We start from the raw sequence: 22,098 nt of genomic DNA, 5'->3' as shown, positions 1-22,098 counted from the left end.
CTATTGGTCCCGGTTAGTGCCACCAACCGGGACCAAAGGCCCTCCTGCCTGGGCTCGCCGCACCGGCCACGTGGAGGCCCATCTGTCCCGGTTCGTGTAAGAACCGGGACTAAAGGGTTAGGGCATTAGTAACGACCCTTTAGTCTCGGTTCAAAAACCGGGACAAAAGGCCCTTATCAACCGGGACAATAGGCCCTTTTTCTACTAGTGCTTGTTCTAAAGGGCTTGGCGTCACGAGTTCAAATATGTAAAAAAAAATCAAAAACACAATTTTGATTTTAAAGATATGAGCCATCTAAATTGTCAAAAGAAAATAAAAAGTGATGGAGTTAGAGGAGAGAGGTAAGATAAAGTAGGCATGCATGTATTGATGTAAGACATGCTGGTGTCAGTGTGTGCACTGGAAGAGAGAAACAGAAGCACCATACACATGCAAAGGGCGCACACCCACATGAAGTAGTAACGACAGGGATTGGAGTTGTGTGTGTAACCGGTTGGGCATAGACATATTCGACTTTGATGTATGCCATAAGTTCTAGCACTAAAGTTCGACGCCCACCAGCCTGCCTACCGGCGTCTCTTCTGGGACCAGCGGGATTGCCACCTAAAGCAGCATTGCAACGGCTTGCTCCTCCTCGAGGGGAAGTGGCCTGGTGTTCCCTACGTGTGCAACCCGGCGACGTCGCGGTATGCCCGCCTGCCGTTTCCGCCGACGCCGTTGCCGTGCAGCATCGAGGGCATGTTCCTCGCCTTTGACCCGGCCGTGTCGCAGCACCACCGGGTCTTCTTCTTTCCCACGGAGAAGCTACAACGGTACGAAGAAGAGCAGCATGGTACGTCGTCACGCGCCAAACTACCGTGCTGGGTCGACTGGGAGCATACGCCCCTACCAAACCTTTTTGGAGAAGAGCCGGCTGCCAAGGTGTTCCACGCGTTTCTGTTCTCTTCACAGACGGGCCGGTGGGAGAGCCGGGAGTTCACGCCGGGGCGCTGCGCCTCCGGACACCTCTATGATGTGGTGACCGCACTGCGTCGTCGTGATCAGCGGACGTGGTGGTGGCGTATCATCTCCAAACTTCGAGAATGCAGTATCTAGGTGACATGTATCCTAGACAATATTATCAACATGCTAGAGACGTTCACGCTGCGTTCCCCTACCGCCCTTGCTATGTCGATGCACTTCCGCCCAGAAAAATATCCAGGTCATCTTAGAAACATCATACCACTGTGGTGCATTTTCACTTACACAATCTATATTCCTAGTTAGAGTCTCATTTTATTTTTTCCACTCGCAGAAGTACAACTATCATGAAGAATACTATTTTCTCTTTATTCTAGTTATTTCGATTAATATACCTTTGGATTGAACTCATGTAAGTGTATATATCTTGCCCATTGGTTAATTTTGGTCTTGACATAACCATACTTTTGTCTTGCTACTGATGGTGGTGATTACTGACTACCAAGGTCCATGTAAATTATATTTTGGATGGTTATAGATTTTCTAGCAGAGTATGTGTAGGATGTTGAGAAGAACATTACATTAGGTTGTTGATATGTGTTGCGTTAAGAGGAGCACAAATGAATCTTGATGTTTGAACATTATCATTTTGCTCTACTTCAAACTGTTGCACTGGATCCATAGCGTTGTTGCACGAGTCTTGATGTTTCTTGGCAGTTGAATTATAGATTCATACAGACATTTTCTTCTTATGTACTTCTAATACCTTCATGCATGCAGACCATCTTGAAGATGTTCCAATCATAGTAGGTGATGCCACAAAGACTAATATTGTGTGATAGGTCATACCTCAACCTAGAACCGAATCAATCACTCAAACATAGATGAGCATAGACACAAAGATGAATGCTTTATTGATGGCATAATTAAACATGTTCAACCTTCCAAATTATAGGATCAATGAGGAAGAAGGAGATTGTGGCCGGCACGCATGACCTAGAATCGATGCCTGGTGGTGGTGGCGATGGCTCCTTCTCCTCATGTGTAGCCTTCGTGGTGGTGGCGATGGAGATAGAGTTGTGGAGGGACATGCCTCTCTCTAGTTGAGAGGAGAGAGCCAATACAATATCTAGGTGATATGTATCCTAGCCAACATCATCAACATGCTACGGACGTCCATGCTACGTTCCCTACCTCCCTTGCTATGTCGATACACTCCCGCCCAGAAAAACATCACGGTCATCTTAGAGAAAACATATTATCCCTGGCAAGTATCTTATCATGTACAGAGGTAGAGACAGGTGGTGCAAGCAGGGGTCAGACACCCCCCATCACCTCGCCCCCCTGTGAATTTTTATTAGGTAATTGGTACTAGCATATATGTATAGTTATGAATCTTCGTCTGATTTTTTTAGGGGTATGAATCTTCATTTGATCCTAACGGCCCATCGTTCCAGTCCAAAGGCCCAGTATTACATTGCAGAATCGCTAAGTTGTATGCTCCAGAAAAATAGGAATACCTTTTTAACACAGTAGAGAGATGCAAGCGCTCATACATACGCGCATATACACTCATACTTATGAACGCACACACGCACACCCTACCCCTATTAGCACCTTTGAGAGACTGAGCCGGCATATCATCTTGAGATTTATGAAGTCACCAAGACTTGAACCCTGGTGGGCTGGGGATACCACTATCTCTCTAACCATCCAACCACAGGTTGGTTCACAAAAAAATACCTAATTTGTAGCTGTTTAGATTGTGGCTTCGTCCAGATTGATAGTTTCCTTTTCGTTCGTGGCTTCATGCATCCTTTTGTGCCGCCGCCTCGTGGCTCTTGCTGCCCCTCTTGTTAAAATTGAATCCACTTCGACGATCGAATCCGCGGCAACTCAGCTTATTCACGGCTGATCTTGGTATCATGCATTCATACTGTTGAGTATTATGATTATTAAGAAAGATATGATAGTGTAGGATCTTATTCTACCTTGTCTTGCACTTCAAGTTGGTCATTGTTGTTAGCAGCTAGCCCTCTTCTCCCACGTATTGCATGCACGATTGCCCACGATCCCATCCACGTAGCTAGCTCCAGGCCCCACGCTACTGTTGCACATGTACATATATTTATGCGATGGATACGACAGCACCCAAGGTGCTATTTTCCCTCCCCATTCACTTCTCCACATGGTATCAGACGCCGGTCTCATCCTTCGTCTATAGCACACTTCCGCTCTCTCTCTCTCTCTCTCTCTCTCTTGCATGCAACCGCCCTGGTGTCGCCTGCTCCTCCACCTCCTCCTCCTCGCCACGGACATGGCACCGCCGACGGCGTGCCGGCCACCCCCAAGACTCTGGCGTCCCAAACCCAGATTCTCCTCACCCATCTGTGTTCAACTACTCATGGAACTCGGATGAGCACAACTTCATTGACTTACATAGCAGTACAATTGCAGAGGAGGATGTCTAGGAATGGGGTTGCAACATTGTCGGATTCCATCCGTACAAGGACGCGCTCCTTCTAAAATTCAGTGATCTGGTAGTGGCGTATCATCTCCAAACTTCGAGAATGCAGTATCTAGGTGACATGTATCCTAGACAATATTATCAACATGCTAGAGACATTCACGCTGCGTTCCCCTACCGCCCTTGCTATGTCGATGCACTCCCGCCCAGAAAAATATCCAGGTCATCTTAGAAACATCATACCACTGTGGTGCATTTTCACTTACACAATCTATATTCCTAGTTAGAGTCTCATTTTATTTTTTCCACTCGCAGAAGTACAACTATCATGAAGAATACTATTCTCTTTATTCTAGTTATTTCGATTAATATACCTTTGGATTGAACTCATGTAAGTGTATATATCTTGCCCATTGGTTAAATTTGGTCTTGACATAACCATACTTTTGTCTTGCTACTGATGCTGGTGATTACTTTTTTTAGAACCCCCATATATTTATTAAGTAAAAAGGTTATTAGAATCGTTCATTACAAAATTCTCCATGCAAGGCGGAACACTATTAAGAAGAATCCCATCAGATCTACTAATAAAGCTAAACTTCGCAATTTCGTGAGCCACCCCATTGGCTAGCCGATTGATTTTCGCAATTTTAAAATTCTTGATCATCCTGGATATACTTAAGGCTTCTTTCTATGATCAACGAGAGGAGACCTGTCAACCTTCTCATTCGCAAGGAAAGAACGAACAAAAGCACAATCAGTCTCCAGAATAATTGACTGGTGAAGAGTAATACCGATATAAAGGCCTGCCAGGCATGCACGTAGTTCAGCTTCATTCATGGTGGAACACTGACCCAGAAAGTCCCACGAAGAAATAATAACTTCACCAGATGAGTTTCTAGCAACCACCCCCACACTGGCGACATTAGTACTTTCCACATAACTGGCATCGACATTGATCTTGATATAATCATCTGGGGGAGGTTTGCATAACACATGATCTTGTACTGGTGCCGAAACTGATATCACACCTCCCAATTTTCCTTTACCTTTGTTACTGGGAACAACCTCAATAGTGACAAGACGTAAATGAAGACCAATAATTGTCCACAAAAATTGCAGAAGCAGCAATGGATTCCGTCCCCTTTCCAAAAATTAAATCATTTCTCAGGTGCCAAGCTCGCCAGAAAAGAAAAAACATATGCTCTCACTGTTGCAAGCTCAAATGATCCAACAAAATATGCTCTATAATCTTATGCAGAGTGTTGGTTGTGTTGTGCTAAAACTGAACTATGTTGTGTTTTTGTGAGGTCCTCGCCTAATTTTTTCCCCGATACAGGGCATTTCATTCAATGCATATACTGAGGTCTTTGCTTAATTTTGTCATTTGCATTCAATCAATATATCAAATCTGCATGTATCAAATCCTCCTCGTGGCGATGGCCACGTCCATGGCGCCGACGATCCTGTTGCACTGTTGTCCTTGAGGTCAGCGGCTATCGAGTTGATACCTGCAAGCAACCATGATCAGAATAAATGAACTCGCGCTGTTTATTGATTGGATCTGGCTTTCATTTGAAGCAAAATATCTGCCTTTAGTTGACCAGCTTTAAATGTGATATGTTCATCAGGTCATGAATGTTTTTTTGAAAAGGAGGTTATCCCCCGGCCTCTGCATCAGAACGATGCATACAACCATATTATTAAACAAGCAAAGGTTCAACAAAGTCTTCAGGTCTCAAAGGTAAACAAAGCTCACAAAGAGCATAAATTGAAAAAAGCCACAACCGGCTGGCATATAAAAGATAGGAAACTAAACACCTATCCTATTACATGACCGCCATCCAAACCGGTTGAAGATAGCCTGTGCTACCGTCTCCCACCAGATAGACCCAGTAACCATATGCTCCCTGGTATCCGTTGGAGTGAGTAGCGACCACATACGGATCACTTGCAGTGGCCCGGAAAATAACCTGCAAGAATGAAAATTTGTTGTTCTGTTAAAAACTATATCATTCCTGCAGTTCCATACTGCCCATAATAAAGCACATACTCCTACACGAATCTGTCTCGCCGTTTCCGAATCTATTCCATCTGACCACGTCCCAAACAATGTGTTGATAGTATTCGGAGGAGTAATATTAAATTCTATGTGGACAGACCGCCATATAATTTTTGCCATTGGGCAATCAAGAAAGAGGTGTTTGATGGATTCATTCTGATCACAGAAGCTACATCTTCTAGATCCTGTCCAGTTGCGTTTTGTCAAATTGTCCTTAGTTAGAATGACTTGTTTATGGATAAATCACATAAACACTTTAATTTTTAAAGGCACTTTGACTTTCCAAACATGTTTCGATCGAGGAATATGGCCAGTGTAAATAATATCTAGATACATGGACTTAACTGAAAACTCTCCATTCTTAGTGAGTTTCCAGTGTAACTGATCTGGCTGTTGAGAGAGGTAAACATCCATCAATCTTCTCACAAGATGGAGCCAAGCTTCCCAACGGTTTCCCGCCAAAGTCCTCCTGAATTGAATACTGAGAGGGTTGGACTGTAATACTGTTGCAACGTAAGCGTCTCTTCGCTGAACAATATTATAGAGAGAAGGATATTGGAGAGCAAGGGGCGTCTCCCCTAGCCATGTATCCTCCCAAAATCTCGTGGTAGTACCATTTCCAACTAAAAAAATTGTCCTGTTGAAGAAGACTGATTTCACTCTCATCAGCCCCTTCCAAAATGGTGAATCGGTCGGTCTGACCGTCACCTGGGATAGAGTTTTGGAATGTAGGTACTTATTACGCAGAATCTGGGCCCATGTGGCATCGGTCTCTACAGATAGTTTATATAGCCACTTGCTGAGATGACATATGTTCTTCACCTTTAGATTCTCTATGCCGAGGCCCCTTTGGTCTTTTGGTCTACAAATAATGTCCCATTTAGCGAGCCTGTACTTTCATTTTAATTCATCGCTCTGCCAGAAGAAACGCGATCGATAGAAATCTAGTCTTTTCCGAACTCCAACTGGTACCTCGAAAAAGGACAAGAGAAACATAGGCATACTCGTGAGAACCGAATTAATGAGAATTAGTCATCCTCCGTATGACATAATCTTGCCCTTCCAGCAGCTTAGTTTCTTTTCAAATCTATCCTCAATGCACTTCCATTTTGCGTTGCAAAGCTTGTGATGGTGAATTGGTATACCCAAATACGTAAAGGGCAGAGACCCCAATTCGCACCCGAACAGTTGTTTATAAGCTTCTTGTTCGTCTCTAGCTCTTCCAAAGCAGAACAATTCACTTTTATGGAAGTTAATTTTTAATCCCAATAACAGTTCGAATAAGCATAACACAAGCTTCATGTTTCTTGCTTTTGCCAAATCATGCTCTATGAAGATGATAGTATCATCCGCGTATTGTAAGATGGACACACCTCCATCTACTAAATGTGGGACAAGGACGCCTATCTGGCCATTATCCTTGGCTCTTCCTGTTAGGATCGTCAACATGTCTACCACAATGTTGAACATAATCGGTGACATCGGGTCTCCCTGCCTCAGACCCTTGTGTGTCTGTAAATAATGACCTATGTCATCATTCACTTTGATTCATACACTCCCTTTTTACGTGAAAGCATCTACCTGGTTTTTCCAGGCCTGATTGAATCCTTTCATCCGTAAGGCCTGCTGTAGAAATGGCCATTTTACCTTATCGTACGCTTTCTCAAAATCCACTTTAAAAACCACCCCGTCGAGTTTTTTCGTGTCGATTTCATGGAGCGTTTTATGTGGGACCACAACCCCTTCTAGGATGTTTCTATCCGGCATGAAAGCAGTTTGAGATAGCTGCACCACAGAATGCGCAATCTGCGTAAGCCTATTAGTTCCGAACTTGGTGAAAATTTTGAAACTGACATTAAGAAGACAGATCAGCCTGAACTGCTCAATCCGCACTGCCTCTGTTTTCTTCGGAAGCAACGTAATCGTTCCGAAATAAAGGTGAAATAGCTGCAGATGTCCGGCGAACAAATCATGGAACATCGGGAACAAATCATGGAACATCAGGTCATGAACTTGGCGTTCCAGTTTGTTAGAGTTGGCTCTGCATGTTCGTCCCTGCCGGACGTTATACATTTCCCACTACGATTGCAGTCGTATGAGCATCTCCGATAGAAGATGTAGATGTAAAAATAATTAACTTTTGCATCTTCAAGACCGAAAAACCCACCTTCAGTAGATAATGTAGATGCAAAAATTTACATCACCTGCCTCAAGTGATGTAAAATACAACACCTAAAAATACAAATTTGCATCTCCACTTCCAAGTGATGTAAAACAGCCGGACGCGTGCCAACCGTCAACCGCCCTTCAATTCTTTTTCTCCTACTGTAGCTCTTCCTCCCGCCACACTGCCGCCAGCGCCCACCCGCCCACCGCATCACGCTGCTATCGCCCCGCCGCGAAGATGACGTTTCCCACCGCCCAGCGGCCGCTGCCGTTTCCTCCATCCCAGCAGCCACCACCCCACCGTCAAGCACCTGCCCAGCCACCACCCCACCGCCGCCCCGCCAGCACATCGTGAATCGGGCGTATTTTTCACCGGCCCGCCGCCACCGCCGGATTCGTCCCCGCCGTCGCCGCCACCCAGCCGCCACCGCCAATCCACCGCCCAGCCCTCACACCCACCTTCGCCCCACCGCCGCCCCGATTTGAACTCCGCTTTTGGCCGCGGCCACTCAGCCACCGCCACCTCGCCGCTGGCATGCCGCCGAAGAAGGCCCCGGAGAGCAAGATGGATTCTTCGAATTGCAGGCGAAGCCGTCCGGCAACTTTGGTGTCAAGTTCTACAACGAGGGCCGCTGGTTCTGGCTCGGGTCGTACCTGACCACCGTCGAGGCTGTGCGTGCGTACGACATGGTAGTGTGGCGTGCCAGGAGGCCAAGGACGGAGCTCAACTTCTCGAAGATTGAGACCCGGGCGGCTGCGGAGTTCCTCGTTCTAGTGGGTATTCATATGGAGGAGATGACAAATAATACGAAGAAAAGGCCGACCATTCACGTTGCTCCCGGCGATAGTGACGAGGCGATGATGGCGAGGTTTGCGCTGGAGCATCGGGAGTATCTCCAGGCCGAGCACGAGTTCTCCTGGAAGCGCGAGGTCGAGCAGAAGAATAATGGGGTGAAGAAGGAGGACGAGGCCGGACCCTCGATGCTGATCCCCATCAAGTCTGACTCGGAGGACTGGGGTGACTCGGAGGAGGACGACGAGGAGTGCGACGACCCGGGCAAGGACGAGTTTTGGGAGCATTTCAAGAGCCCTGATGAGGAGTAGTTTCATCTTCTATGTAGTTCAAGTAGTTGTTCGAACTAGTAGTAGTCATTTGGAGTATTCATAATTTGATGGATGTAGTAGTTTGAACCATGTTTAATTTATGTTTTAATTAGAACAATGTTTAATTATATTTTCATTTGAGCTATGTTTCAAATGTAGTAACTGAACTTGCTATGTTTGAATTTGTTTGAAATTAAGTAGTAGCTCAACAAGTTTTTACATCTTCATTTGCATCATCTATTGGAGTTGCCTCTTTTTTAGAGATGTAAAAAGAAAATGTAAGTTATACAACACCTATTTTACATCTCCAAATTTGCATCGTCTATTGGAGATGCTCTAATATCCTATCATTCCTCCATCAAGATCGTCTCTTATCATCGCCCACCGTGAATTTCGCGTGCGACTAGGCCGGCATGATGAATGCCAACGGTGTCTGCCTCCCCAACGACCTCCTCCTCGACGTCCTCCGGCGCCTCCCCGGGCGTGCCCTCGCCGTGTCGAGGGGCATCTTCCGCGTGCGGCACGACCTCATCGGGCCCACACCCACACCCACACCCTCCTCCTCCCGCAGGTCTTTGCGCGCGAGTTCCCCGTAGTCTTCGCAAACTCCACGGCTACGACTGATGTCTACTACGCAACCTTTCTTCTTGTAGACTCGTGTTGGGCCTGCAAGCGTAGAGTTTTGTAGGACAGTAGCAATTTTCCCTCAAGTGGATGACCTAAGGTTTATGAATCCATGGGAGGCGTAGGATGAAGATGGTCTCTCTCAAACAAACCTGCAACCAAATAACAAAGAGTCTCTTGTGTCCCCAAGACACCCAATACAATGGTAAATTGTATAGGTGCACTAGTTCGGCGAAGAGATGGTGATATAAGTGTAATATGAATAGTGATATAGGTTTTTGTAATCTAAAAATATAAAAACAGCAAGGTAAGTAGTAACAAAAGTGAGCAAAAACGGCATTGCAATGCTTGAAAACAAGGCCTAGGATTCATACTTTCACTAGTGCAAATTCTCTCAACAATGATAACATAATTGAATCATATAACAATCCCTTAACGCGCAATAAAGAATCACTCCAAAGTTTCTATCGGAGAACATAGGACGAAAACGTGCATCAACCCCTATGCATAGATTACCCCAATGTTACCTCGGGAATCCGCTAGTTGAGTGCCAAAACATACATCAAGTGAATCAATAGAACATCCCATTGTCACCACAGATATCCCATCGCAAGACATACATCAAGTGTTCTCAAATCCAATACTCAATCCAACATAACAAAACCTCAAAGAGCAAGACTCAATTTATCACAAGAAGGTAGAGGGGGAGAAACACCATATAATCCCAACTATAGTTACAAAGCTCGTGGTACATCAAGATCGTGCCAAATGAAGAACACGAGAGAGAGAGAGGGAGGGAGAGAGAGACCAAACACATAGCTACTGGTACATACCCTCAGCCCCGAGGGTGAACTATTCCCTCCTCGTCATGGAGATCGCCGGGATGATGTAGATGGCCTCCGGTGATGGTTTCCCCCTCCGACAGTGTGCCGGAACAGGCTCCCAATTGGTTTGTCATGGCTACAGAGGCTTGCGGCGGCGGAACTTCCGATCTAGGGTTCTTTTAGGAGGTTTCTATATTTATAAGAATTTTTGGCGTTGGTCTCACATCAAGGGGGTGCCCGAGGTGCCCACAAGCCCAGAGCCCCCTCCCGGGGGGTAGGGCGCGCCTAGAGGGCTTGTGGACTCCTCGTCCACTTTCTGGCCCAGCTCTTGTGCTTCGGGGGTCTCTTTTGTTCCATAAAAAATCACCATAAATTTTCGGCCATTCCGAAAACTTTTATTTCTGCACAAAAAACGACACCACGGTAGTTCTGTTGAAAACAGCGTTAGTCCGGGTTAGTTCTAATCAAATCATGCCAAAACCATATGAAATTGTTGTCAACATGGCATGAATACTTCATAAATTATTGATAGGTTGGCCAAAGAAAGTTATCCCTACAAAATCATATAGTCTGGCTATGCTCTATCTTCATCACATAAAATATTTCATCATGCACAACCCCGATGACAATCCAAGCAATTGTTTCATACTTTTAATGTTCTCAAACTTTTTCAACTTTCACGCAATACATGAGCGTGAGCCATGGATATAGCACAATAGGTGAAATAGAGTATGTGGAGGTTGTGAGGAGAAGACTAGAGCTATAATTGTATGAAAGCTCAAAAGAAAACTAAGTGGGTGTGCATCCAACTTGCTAGCTCATGAAGACCTAGGCAAACTTGAGGAAGCCCATCACTGGAATATACAAGCCAAGTTCTATAATGAAAAATTTCCACTAGTATATGAAAGTGAAAAAAATAGGAGATTCTCTATCATGAAGAACATGGTGCTACATTGAAGCACAAGTGTGGAAAAAGGAATGTAACATTGTCCCTTCTCTCTTTTTCTCTTATTTTTTATTTTCTCTTTTTTTGTTTGGGCTCTTTGGCCTCTTTTTTATTATTATTTTCGGCTCTTTGGCTTCTTTTTTAAGTCCGAAGTCTCATCCCAACTTGTGAGGGAATCATAGCTTCCATCATCCTTTCCTCACATGGGACAATGCTCTAATAATGATGATCATCACACTTTTATTTACTTACAACTCGATACTAGAACAAAATATGACTCTATATGAATGCCTCCGGCGGTGTACCGGGATGTTGTGCAATGATCAAGAGTGACATGTATAAAAAATAAGAACGATGACCAAGCCACAAATACTATGCCAACTACATGATCATGCAAAGCAATATGACAGTGATGGTATGTGTCATAATAAACGGAACGGTGGAAGTTGCATGGCAATATATCTCGGAATGTCTATGGAAATGCCATAATAGGTAGGTATGGTGGCTGTTTTGAGGAAGGTATATGGTGGGTTTAATGCACCGGCAAAAGTTGCGCTGTACTAGAGAGGCTAGCAATGGTGGAAGGGTGAGAGTGCGTATAATCCATGGACTCAACATTAGTCATAAAGAAATCACATACTTATTGCAAAAATTTATTAGCCATCGAAACAAAGTACTACATGCATGCTCCTAGGGGGATAGATTGGTAGGAAAAGACCATCGCTCGTCCCGATCGGCACTCGTAAGGAAGACAATCAAAAAATAAATCATGCTCCGACTTCATCACATAATGGTTCACCATACGTGCATGCTTCGGGAATCACAAACTTTACATAAATTATAGATACGTCTCCAACGTATCTATAATTTATGAAGTATCCATGCCATGTTACAACAATTTTATATGGTTTTGGTATGATTTGATTAGAACTAACCCGGACTGACGCTGTTTTCAGCAGAACTACCGTGCTGTCGTTTTTGTGCAGAAATAAAAGTTCTCGAAATGGGATGAAAATTTAGGGTGATTTTTTATGGACCAAAAGAGACCCCCGAAGCATCGAGGAAGGACCAGAAGCTTCACGAGGAAGCCACAAGCCTGGGGGGCGCGCCCATCCCCCCAGGGCGTGTGGAGGAGGCTTGTGGGCCCCTCGGGCACCTCCTTGACGTTAGACCGACGCCAAAAATTCTTATAAATGCCAAAACCCCCGAAAAGAACCCTAGTTCAGAAGTTCCGCCGCTGCAAGCCTCTATAGCCACAAAAAATCAATCTAGGCCCTCTTCGGCACCCTGCCGGAGGGGGCCATCATCACCGGAGGCCATGGAGGAGGAAGCCGGTGGGGGCCATCATCACCATGGAGGCCAAGGACCAGAGGGAGAACCTCTCCCCATCTAGGGGGGAGGCCATGGAGGAGGAAGCACAAGGGGGAGACTCTCCCCCCCCCTCTCTCGGTGGCGCCGGAGTGCCGCTGGGGGAACCATCGCCGCGGTGACCGTCTTCATCACCATCACTTTCTTCATCACCTTCCTCATCTCTTTTAAGCGGTCCACTCTCCCGCACCACGCTGTAATCCCCTACTTGAACATGGTGTTGTATGCCACATATTATGATCCAATGATGTGTTGCCATCCTATGATGTTTTGAGTAGATTTCTTTTGTCTTTTGGGTTGATTGATGATCTAGATTGGTTTGAGTCGTATGTTTTATTTTGATGCTGTCCTATGGTGCCCTCCGTGCCGCGCACACGTGAGGGATTCTCGCTGTAGGGTTTGCAATATGTTCATGATTCGCTTATAGTGGGTTGCTAGAGTTACAAAAGCTTAAACCTGATTAAGGGGATTGTTTGTGTATGGGAGTAAAGAGGACTTGATACTTTAATGTTATGGTTGGGTTTAACCTTAATGATCTTTAGTAGTTGCGGATGCTTGCTAGAGTTCCAATCATAAGTGCATATGATGCAAGTAGAGAAAGTATGTTAGCTTATGCCTCTCCCTCATATAAAATTGCAATAATGATTACTGATCTTGTTAACAATTGCCTAGGATAATTCCGCACACCGATCCATCATTATTCCACACTCGCTATTTGTAATATTGTGATATATTCTAACTTTATGATAACAACACCTATTTTTACATTTTAGTTCTCCGATATCATGCAAAGATGTCCTCTTCATACCCACAACGTAGTCTTATTTCTCGTTTCTAGATGGAAGCAAACGTTCGGTGTACGTAGAGTCGTATCAGTGGCAGATAGGACTTGAGAGAATATTGATCTTACCTTTAGCTCCTTTTGGGTTCGACACTCCATACTTATCACTTCCACCTTTGGATATTGCTACGATGATTCCTTGCACTTGGGGATTATCACCCTGCTGCAACCAGCATCGGCAAAAGTTGCGACGGCCCTTGGCTGGGGCGAGCCTAGTGCTACAACTAGCAATGGCAGTTGCTATGACCGAGGTCCAAAAATGTTGCAACGAGTCACAGTAGTGCCACGCCCTAGGCCAGTGGTGCTGCGACTGGCTATGATTGTGCTACAATCGTGGCCTGTGAGAAATGAGACCAACATGGCAGTGCCCCGGTGGCGGAGCTCGACGAGCTTGACCATGGCGGTGCCCTCGCAGCCATGGAGGCACCCTCACGCCTCCATGGCTTATGAATGTCATATGAGATATAATTGACATATGTAACGAATGAGAATGTGTATGTCTCTGTGATGAATGAGAATGTGTGCGTCGTTGTAGTTGTACATGATTCGTATGGAATTTGAATTTCAGTGGTTACATTTGCTAAAAAATAGTAGCATGTAGGCGGTTGAATGTAGAAAGTCGTTTTAAATGATAGAGTACTCCAAGCGGTTATATGTTGGAAACCGCTTGCGGAGGCAAGAAATTGGAGGCGATTCTGCAATGCAAAACCACTTGTGTGGGTAAGAATTAGAGGCGATTTTCAAAACTGCCTGCTCTTTGCCGATTATTTGTGACACATGCTTTCAGGTGGAACTGTGAACTGCCACCGGCCCATGTACCAAAACCACCTGCAAAGCCCGATTCCATAGTAGGGAATCGGGCTTGGTCATAGCAAATAGAAAAGGCTCGCGGTGTATTATTGCCACCAATGATAAACGATAGTATCAGGCCTCTTCTAAAAAATTATGCTGTTAACAGTATGTCATCTTGCCAAAGAAAAATATCCATTTAATTACTTAATACTTGGATGATACAGAGATAATGTTGGACAAAAAGTAGATTATTAGCCATAGATGATGTGGTTTCTCACTCTACAAAATTATGGATGTACTATCTATATAAGGTTAACAAATATACATAATCTAGTATGAGCATGAGGTATTTCACTTTATCCCATGTCTATGTTACTTTTCCCGAAAATGCTCAATGGATCTCGACCTCCATGGAGGCTGAATTTGGAATGATCAAAATTCAATTCTGCGTGTTTCAAACAAAATGAAAAAAATAGACATATACTTAGAGACATAATTCACAAGTGTGTAAATTTTCAGGACGAAATACGTTTAAATGAGTGGTACAAAAATAAAACTCATGCTTTTTAGTAGATGCACTATTCATCCTTAAAGTACATGAATTTGTCTTTTTTGCACATATCGCATTTCAAGGTATTTCATCCTGAAATTTTACACACATATAGATGACATCCTTGTTTACTTACAATTTTTTTTCATTTTTTAATCTAAAACATTAAAATTTGAATTTTTCAAAAACTCCGACCTCCATGGAGGCCGAGCTCCAAAACGTCCCACTATACTTTGCCGCCCTTTTATCTTATGAAGAGTTATTATTGTTGAACCTATGTACCCCGGTCCAATTTTTAATATAATAAAGCACATCCAACATCCTTTACTTCTTTTTATTTATAGTTATAATCTATTCCATAAATTCAAATTATTACCTACCCTATTATCATTTATTATCTTGTACAAATAGCAAAGCTAGCAGGTTGACACCCTTGTTAGTGTTGTTGGGGACACATGTGGGTTCTTATTTGTGTTGCAAAACTTATCATTGGTGTAGGAAGCATGTACCTCCACGGATTGATATCTTGGTTTCTCATTGAAGAAAAATCTTGTTGCTTACTACAAACTCTTGTACTTGAGGGCCAACTAATTTGCATTTGTTAGAACATGCAAGTATTAGCGACGTTGTTCAAGGACCATAAAGATAAGTCATGAATACATGGGGGTATCGTCATCACATGACTGCTTCTATGGCATATTTTCAACTGATTTGGATTTTTTCCCTCTCCTTAATATAGTAAAAAATCTTCTAGAATTTGGTTCAAGGTTGAAGTGTCATGAAGTGGACCTCGAGCCCAACATGCGGTACAAGAGGTCATCTTTGCTTCTTTATACTAGTAAATGCGCACGTGCAACGCACGTTAATATTTAGGCAATATATTAATTGCACGCTGATATTAGGTATGCTATTATTTGTGTGTTAATCCTGTGATTAGTGCAATATTTGGTATGATATTAGTTGCACGTTAAACACGTTTAACGCTCGCCATTGGAGCAGTCTAGGTCGTTGGATTGACTTAGTTCGATGGCCAAGATCAGTTGGATCTGCCCCTTTGGGTCTTTTTATATTGGTATAGATATATTAATTGCACGTGGATATTAGGTATGCTATTATTTGTGTGTTAATCATGTGATTAGTGCAATATTTGGTATGATATTAATTGCACGTTAAACACGTTTAGCGCTCGCCATTGGAGCAGTCTAGGTCGTTGGATTGACTTAGTTCGATGGCCAAGATCAGTTGGATCTGCCCCTTTGGGTCTTTTTATATTGGTATAGATGAAAATGATCCTCTTTTAAGTGTTTCCTTATTATGTCTTTATTTCCTCTAGATTACATCCATATCTGTAGCAAAGCATTAAAACAAGGAAATTTATGCTCTATGCAATTATTAGTGATCTGGCAAGTTGAAGTGATAGTAACAAAGAATATATGAGAATATCAAGTTTAACATACAGAAAATATGGGTGTTAAATCCACTCATTTCTATGACTACCAACGGTGTTGCGGCCTCGTTGTGCCTTGACCTTCCTAGTGGAAAATCGTACTCCAACCTCGCAAACACACCTAATGTGATGCAAGTTATAGCCATTATATTATTTTCTAATTGCATGATATGCTTTAGCCAAACTGCATTGTTTGTGCTATTGGTATGATATGCCCTATTGATTTGCATTATATCTACAGTCGTTTAGCTTGATTATCTTTGTCTTATCTTGTTACGTTAAGTTTTGCCTACATGAATTGCATTATTATGTGTTGATCACTGTTTTATGGCCTAGAAGATTTGTATCCTTAGTTGTTTAGCTTGAATATCTCTTTGTTTTAGTCTTTCTTCTAACTCAGATAATCTGTTAGGAACACACCTTATTTTTTTACCATATTTAATCTATATTCTCAATTCAGATTCTATTATCTTTTTTTTCTGATATTCAGATTGCATTATCTAGTCATGAATTCAAACCTCATGGTCTAGGTTGATTGAGCATATGGAATATCAACAACCATCTCATATTGCTTAAGCAATTTCACGACATATTGTGTACTATTCTCTCTGTACACAATGTAAGATATTTTTGCAATTCAACAAATTGACACTTATCTTCCACACTCATTACATGATTGGGCTACCATGAAATCAAAAACTAATATGGCCCCGGTCCACTATTCCATAGTTCAACTTATTCCCCCATAGTATATGAAAACTCATGATCATGTCTCAGTGCATTTGTCAATCAAATCGGTGGCACACGAACGGTGACGTGCAACCATAAGTCTTTCTTACGTCGAACTGTGATGCCCATCTCCTCATTCATGTCCATGTTCCCTGGCTTATCTCCAGCAGGGAGCTCCCAGTCGAAGTGGTAGAGGAGAGTGGCAAGCACGATCTCCATGCTCGCTTGTGCAAATATCATTCCAGGGCACATCCTTCGTCCCGCCCCAAATGGTATGTACTCAAAGTTTGATCCTTTGAAGTCAACCATGCCAGACTCAAACCTCTCTGGCTTGAACTCATCAGGGTCTTCCCAGTGCTTAGGGTCTCTGCCAATTGCCCACGCATTCACCAACACCATAGTGCCCTTAGGTACGTCGTACCCAAGGATTTTGCAAGGCTCCGAAGCCTCCCTGGGGATAAGCAATGGTGCAGCTGGATGCAACCTCAGTGTCTCCTTGATGATGAGTTGGAGGTACTTGAGATCAGCCAAGTCATCCTCGGTTAACTTGTGCTTTCCTTGGCAATTACTGCGCACTTTGGCCTGTGCTTTTCGCATCACGTTTGGGTGCCTCATTAGCTCTGACATTGCCCATTGGAGTGTTGTCGCTGAGGTCTCGCTCCCAGCACCAAACAGATCCTACAAAGAAGCCAGTATAGACAATTTAGGAAGGTAACCTAGAAGTAACTACTCCATCCATCCCTATTTGCACAACATCCTTGTTTTTCTGTGATTCAATTTTGACCATCAATTAGATCAATAAAATATAAGTAATATGCTATATAAAATATATACGGTTCCAAACTTTATGAATTTATGGATATAATTGTTGTGACACGTAATCAACATTCTATTATATTGATCAAAGTTGAATGTTAAAATGAGTGTGCGTCAAGTAAATTAGGATGGGGAGAGTATATTGGCGCTTGGGATTTTGTCACTCGATGTGATATGTGACCGCCATGTATCAATGAGAGATCGAGTGCCCAATGGAGTTTCAACAAATCAAATGGGAAATCTTGAGTTGAAAGTGACGCGAGTACTAATAATAATATGGGCCTACATGGAACTTGAAAATTGAAACTAGCTACGAAGTGGTTGAACTGTGTGGATCATGTTATGCACATGTTGGATGTGAACTCTTGGCTTTTGTATCTAGTCAATATGGCTATTTGAGACAAGAGGAAATCCAATTATGAATAGAAATACGGGATTGCTAAATCTCAGTCGACTGAGACTTAACGAAGTTTCAGTCGATGCTATATTTGTTAGATCTTGCATCAAGATCTGTGTAAAATACTTCCTCCGTTCTAAAATAGATGACCCAACTTCGTACTAACTTTGTACTAAAGTTAGTACAAAGTTGAGTCATCTATTTTGAATCGGAGGGAGTACTTTTTAAATCCTTTTTCTTTCTTCTTTTTGTATGTTTTCTCGCTTGATTGAGACTTCTTAGTCAACTGAGATCTATTCACACCCAAAGAAAAAAACACACTTACGAAGATAACGGTTTTAATGGTTCCCATGGTGAGAGGCACCTCGAGGCCACCTTCCTTCCGTATCCTCAAGAGCACGTCCACTAGGTCCTCTTGTTCCTCCACGGAACTCTGATCCTCGTGCTGGTTGATCACGTACTCCATGAGCTCCGAACACTTGCGGCTGTTCTCCTGGGCAAGCCGCGCCGTGCCACCGATGAAGCTCGCGAGCCCCGACGAGGGGAATAGGTCGCCAAGGTTGAACCCAGAGAAGAGCTTGACCGCCTCGTCGATGGCCTGCAAAAACTCCTCACGTTTCTTGAACCTGTCCCCTATCATGGCGCGTATCGCGGAGTCAGTGATGAGCACAGCGATCCGCTGGCTGACGTTCACGAGCTCGCCGGGCGGCGTGGCTGCGACGGCGGCCACGAGCCGTGCGAGCTCCTCCTCCCTGATGCGGCGGAAAGACTGGACGCGTCGCGGGCTGAGCAGCTGCATGACACAAATCTTGCGGAGCTGCCGCCACAGGGCGCCGTACCGCGCGAATATCAGCCCTTGCCCGTCCATCTCATAGGACTTGAAGGTGGAGCTCCACGGCCGCGACGCGAAGACGGCGTCGTGCGTCCGCATGATCTCGCGAGCGGCCTCCCGGGACGTGGCCACGACGACGGGGACCTCGCCGAGCTTGAGGTACATGAGCGGCGCGTCAAGCCGGCGCGCGAGGTCGGCCATGACCCGGTGCGCGAGAGGGTTTCCGGCCAGGTGGTGCAAGCTACCGATGACCGGCAGCTGCCACGGGCCGGGCGGCAGACACACGCCGCCATAGCGGGCGCCATGATTCCTCCTATACAGCTTGAGGAGGAGCAGGAGAGGGAGGAGGAGAGCCAAGAAGAGGCAGAGGCAGTACGCCGGTTGCTCCATGCTGGCGGGCAGCGTGTTCAGCCCAACGGTTTGAGCACTAGCACTCCTAGGAATTGGGAGCTGGATAGATTGGAGAGAGAACCACTAGAACACAAGGACCGGCGTCAATGGTATTTAATTATGTTCTCAACTAGGCTAAACCAGGACTTCAGGGATAAGAGAATTAATAGACCTAATTATTTTCTTCAAATACTAGCTTAGACATTCAGATATGTCAACATCCATGTATAGTATAATAAATTCATGCTGGTACAAAAATGGCAGCTGGGTAGAATTCTTGTTATAGTTTGGACTAATAGACCTAATTATTTTCTTCAAATGCTAGCTTAGACATTCACATATGTCAACATCCGTGTATAGTATAATAAACTCATGCTGGTACAAAAATGGCAGCTGGGTAGAATTCCTGTTAGTTTGGACTAATAGACCTAATTATTTTCTTCAAATGCTAGCTTAGACGTTCACATATGTCAACATCCGTGTATAGTATAATAAATTCATGCTGGTACAAAAATGGCAGCTGGGTAGAATTCTTGTTAGTTTGGACTAACATGTACTCCCTCTGTTTCTAAATAGTATATGTCTTTTTAGAGATTTTACTACATATGAGGAGACGTTCTCGTCGACTGCGGGGCGTCTGTGGTGACTTCGTAAAATCTCAAGATGCTATGCCAGTTCAATCTCTCCGAGGTGCTCATAGGGGTAGAGTGTGCCTGTTGGCGTTCATAGATGTGGGTGTATGCTTGTGTATTTTAGAGTGTAGATTTACTCATTTTGCTTCGTATATAGTCCGTATTGGAATCTCTAAAAAGGCTTATATGTAGGAACGGAGGGAGTAAAATATATATTACAATTCTTAGGTGCATATAGCTAACCTTATTACATTGTTTATTACAAAGAACAAACTTAGGTCTCGCAAGGAAAAATCATGGTAAAAAACAACTTGCTATGCAATACGTGTCACACTACAATTGACAAGGAAATGTTGAGTAGTTCCATGTTTATAATAGAATCTACAATGAGTACCCTACTTCCACAATCGTTTAACCATTCCATCCTTAGTTAGTACTCCCTCTGAAAATAAATATAAGAGCGCTTAGATCACTTTATACTTAATGATCTAAATGCTCTTATATTTATTTACGGAGGGAGTGTAACTGAGGAGAGACCAAAGAAAAACCTTTAATTTTGACGGTACTTCAAGACTCCACAATCCTTTAGACCTAAACATGGAACGTGTCCCATTAAAACTGAATACATTGAGTGCAATGAAAAAAAAAACGAAAAGTGTGAAGATCCCATTTGAAAAGGTCTCAGTCCATAGTTATCTGGACATCCGCAACCATTAGGATGATCTCATTCCAATAGGATAAATGTTTAACAAGGAGAGGATTTTGTATACTCTAATTAATAATCGCAGAAATAGTGGCATCCTTATGACAAACAATATCAATTAACTGGGGTACCTAACTGAAAGAGTTTATCCCTGATCCACCTGTTCTCCTACAATCTAATTGATTATCCATTACCGACACAAAAGGACCCAAATTGAACAAAAGCATCTTTGACCTTCATGAGTCCCTTCCAAAAGTGGGAGTCCATTAGTTTTCTTTAACAAACGTGAGTGGGTTTTGTTCCAAATACTTTACCTCATAGAGGATATTATACTCTCCCACAGTTAGCAGCTTAAACATCCATTTGCTCATAAAGACACATATTCTTTACTTTTAGATCATGAATCCCTAGGCCACCCTGGTATTGAGGAGTACATAAGATCTCCCACCATGTTAACCAGTACTTTAGCTTGTGCTCATCCAAGTGCCAAAAGAATTCGGTGCAATAATAATATTGCATCTCCTAAACCTGCTTGAGGATCTCCAAAAAGGATACCATAGAGATGGGGAGACTACTCGGCACGATGTTAATCAAGACTAGGCACCCACCATAAGAAAGATTTTTTTGGTCGCCTATTACTAACTCGCAACGGTCTTCGATAGCCCGCGTTGCAAAGCTTTCAGTGGTGTATCGGGATACCAAAGTACTTAAAGGGGAGTGAACCCACCCTAGGACAAAAAGTTGCAAATACTCATGTTCAAGCTCCTTAGCTTTTCCAAAACAATAAAACTCGTTCTTATGTAAATTAATCTTCAAACCGGAGAGCTCTTCGAATACATTAAGGATATGATTCATATTAGCTACTTGAGCCAAGTCGTGTTTCATAAAAAGAATCTTGCCATCGGCACATTGTAGGATAGACAAGCCTCAACCACAAAATGTGGGATAAGACCACAATTGTCCTTCTTAGCTCTATTTATTAGAAAAGCCAACATGCCAGTCACAACGTTAAAACAAGGATCAGTGGAAGAGCATCCCCTTGTCTAAGTCCCATCTTGTTGTTTGCGAAAAGGCCAAAGGCCATGCAGAAGTCTTCTTTAAATTCACCGGCATCACGCCGTGAGCAAAGGTCGCTTCCGCCTTTGGGCCTCTGTCTAAGAGCATCTACAACCGGAGTTGCCAAATCCAACCCCTTACGTCCACGGACCCACCCATGGACAGTGACTGGGCACACATCAAAAGTCCGCCTCCACAACTGGCTTGCTCAAACCAAATCCTGAGATCTATACTAGTCTCATCCAACGTTAACTTATATAGTAGTTGAACACACACATGTCATCGGAGTACCAAAAATTGACATGTTCTACTAACTAAGAATGAAACGACAATGGAAGACGTTCATCCATGGATGCCCTTGCCTTGTCGTCTTCCTTGCTGAAGTAGCAGT

At 43.6% G+C, this 22,098-nt stretch overlaps 1 protein-coding gene across 1 annotated transcript; it reads right to left on the bottom strand.

Annotated features, from left to right (window-relative positions):
* Positions 1 to 16,764: 16,764 nt before the first annotated feature.
* Positions 16,765 to 19,410, bottom strand: LOC109772787 (desmethyl-deoxy-podophyllotoxin synthase). Its single transcript, XM_020331482.4, has 2 exons — positions 18,420 to 19,410; positions 16,765 to 17,559 (listed from the first exon to the last, which is right to left on the bottom strand). The coding sequence occupies exons 1-2, from the start codon at positions 19,314 to 19,316 to the stop codon at positions 16,942 to 16,944; spliced, it is 1,515 nt and encodes a 504-aa protein (XP_020187071.1). The 5' UTR covers positions 19,317 to 19,410; the 3' UTR covers positions 16,765 to 16,941.
* Positions 19,411 to 22,098: the final 2,688 nt, after the last annotated feature.

This window comes from Aegilops tauschii, chromosome 4 (assembly GCF_002575655.3).
Source record: "Aegilops tauschii subsp. strangulata cultivar AL8/78 chromosome 4, Aet v6.0, whole genome shotgun sequence".
Classification (NCBI taxonomy): domain Eukaryota; kingdom Viridiplantae; phylum Streptophyta; class Magnoliopsida; order Poales; family Poaceae; genus Aegilops; species Aegilops tauschii.
Note: the sequence above shows the minus strand (reverse complement) of the source record. Positions and strands in the feature narration are given on the sequence as shown.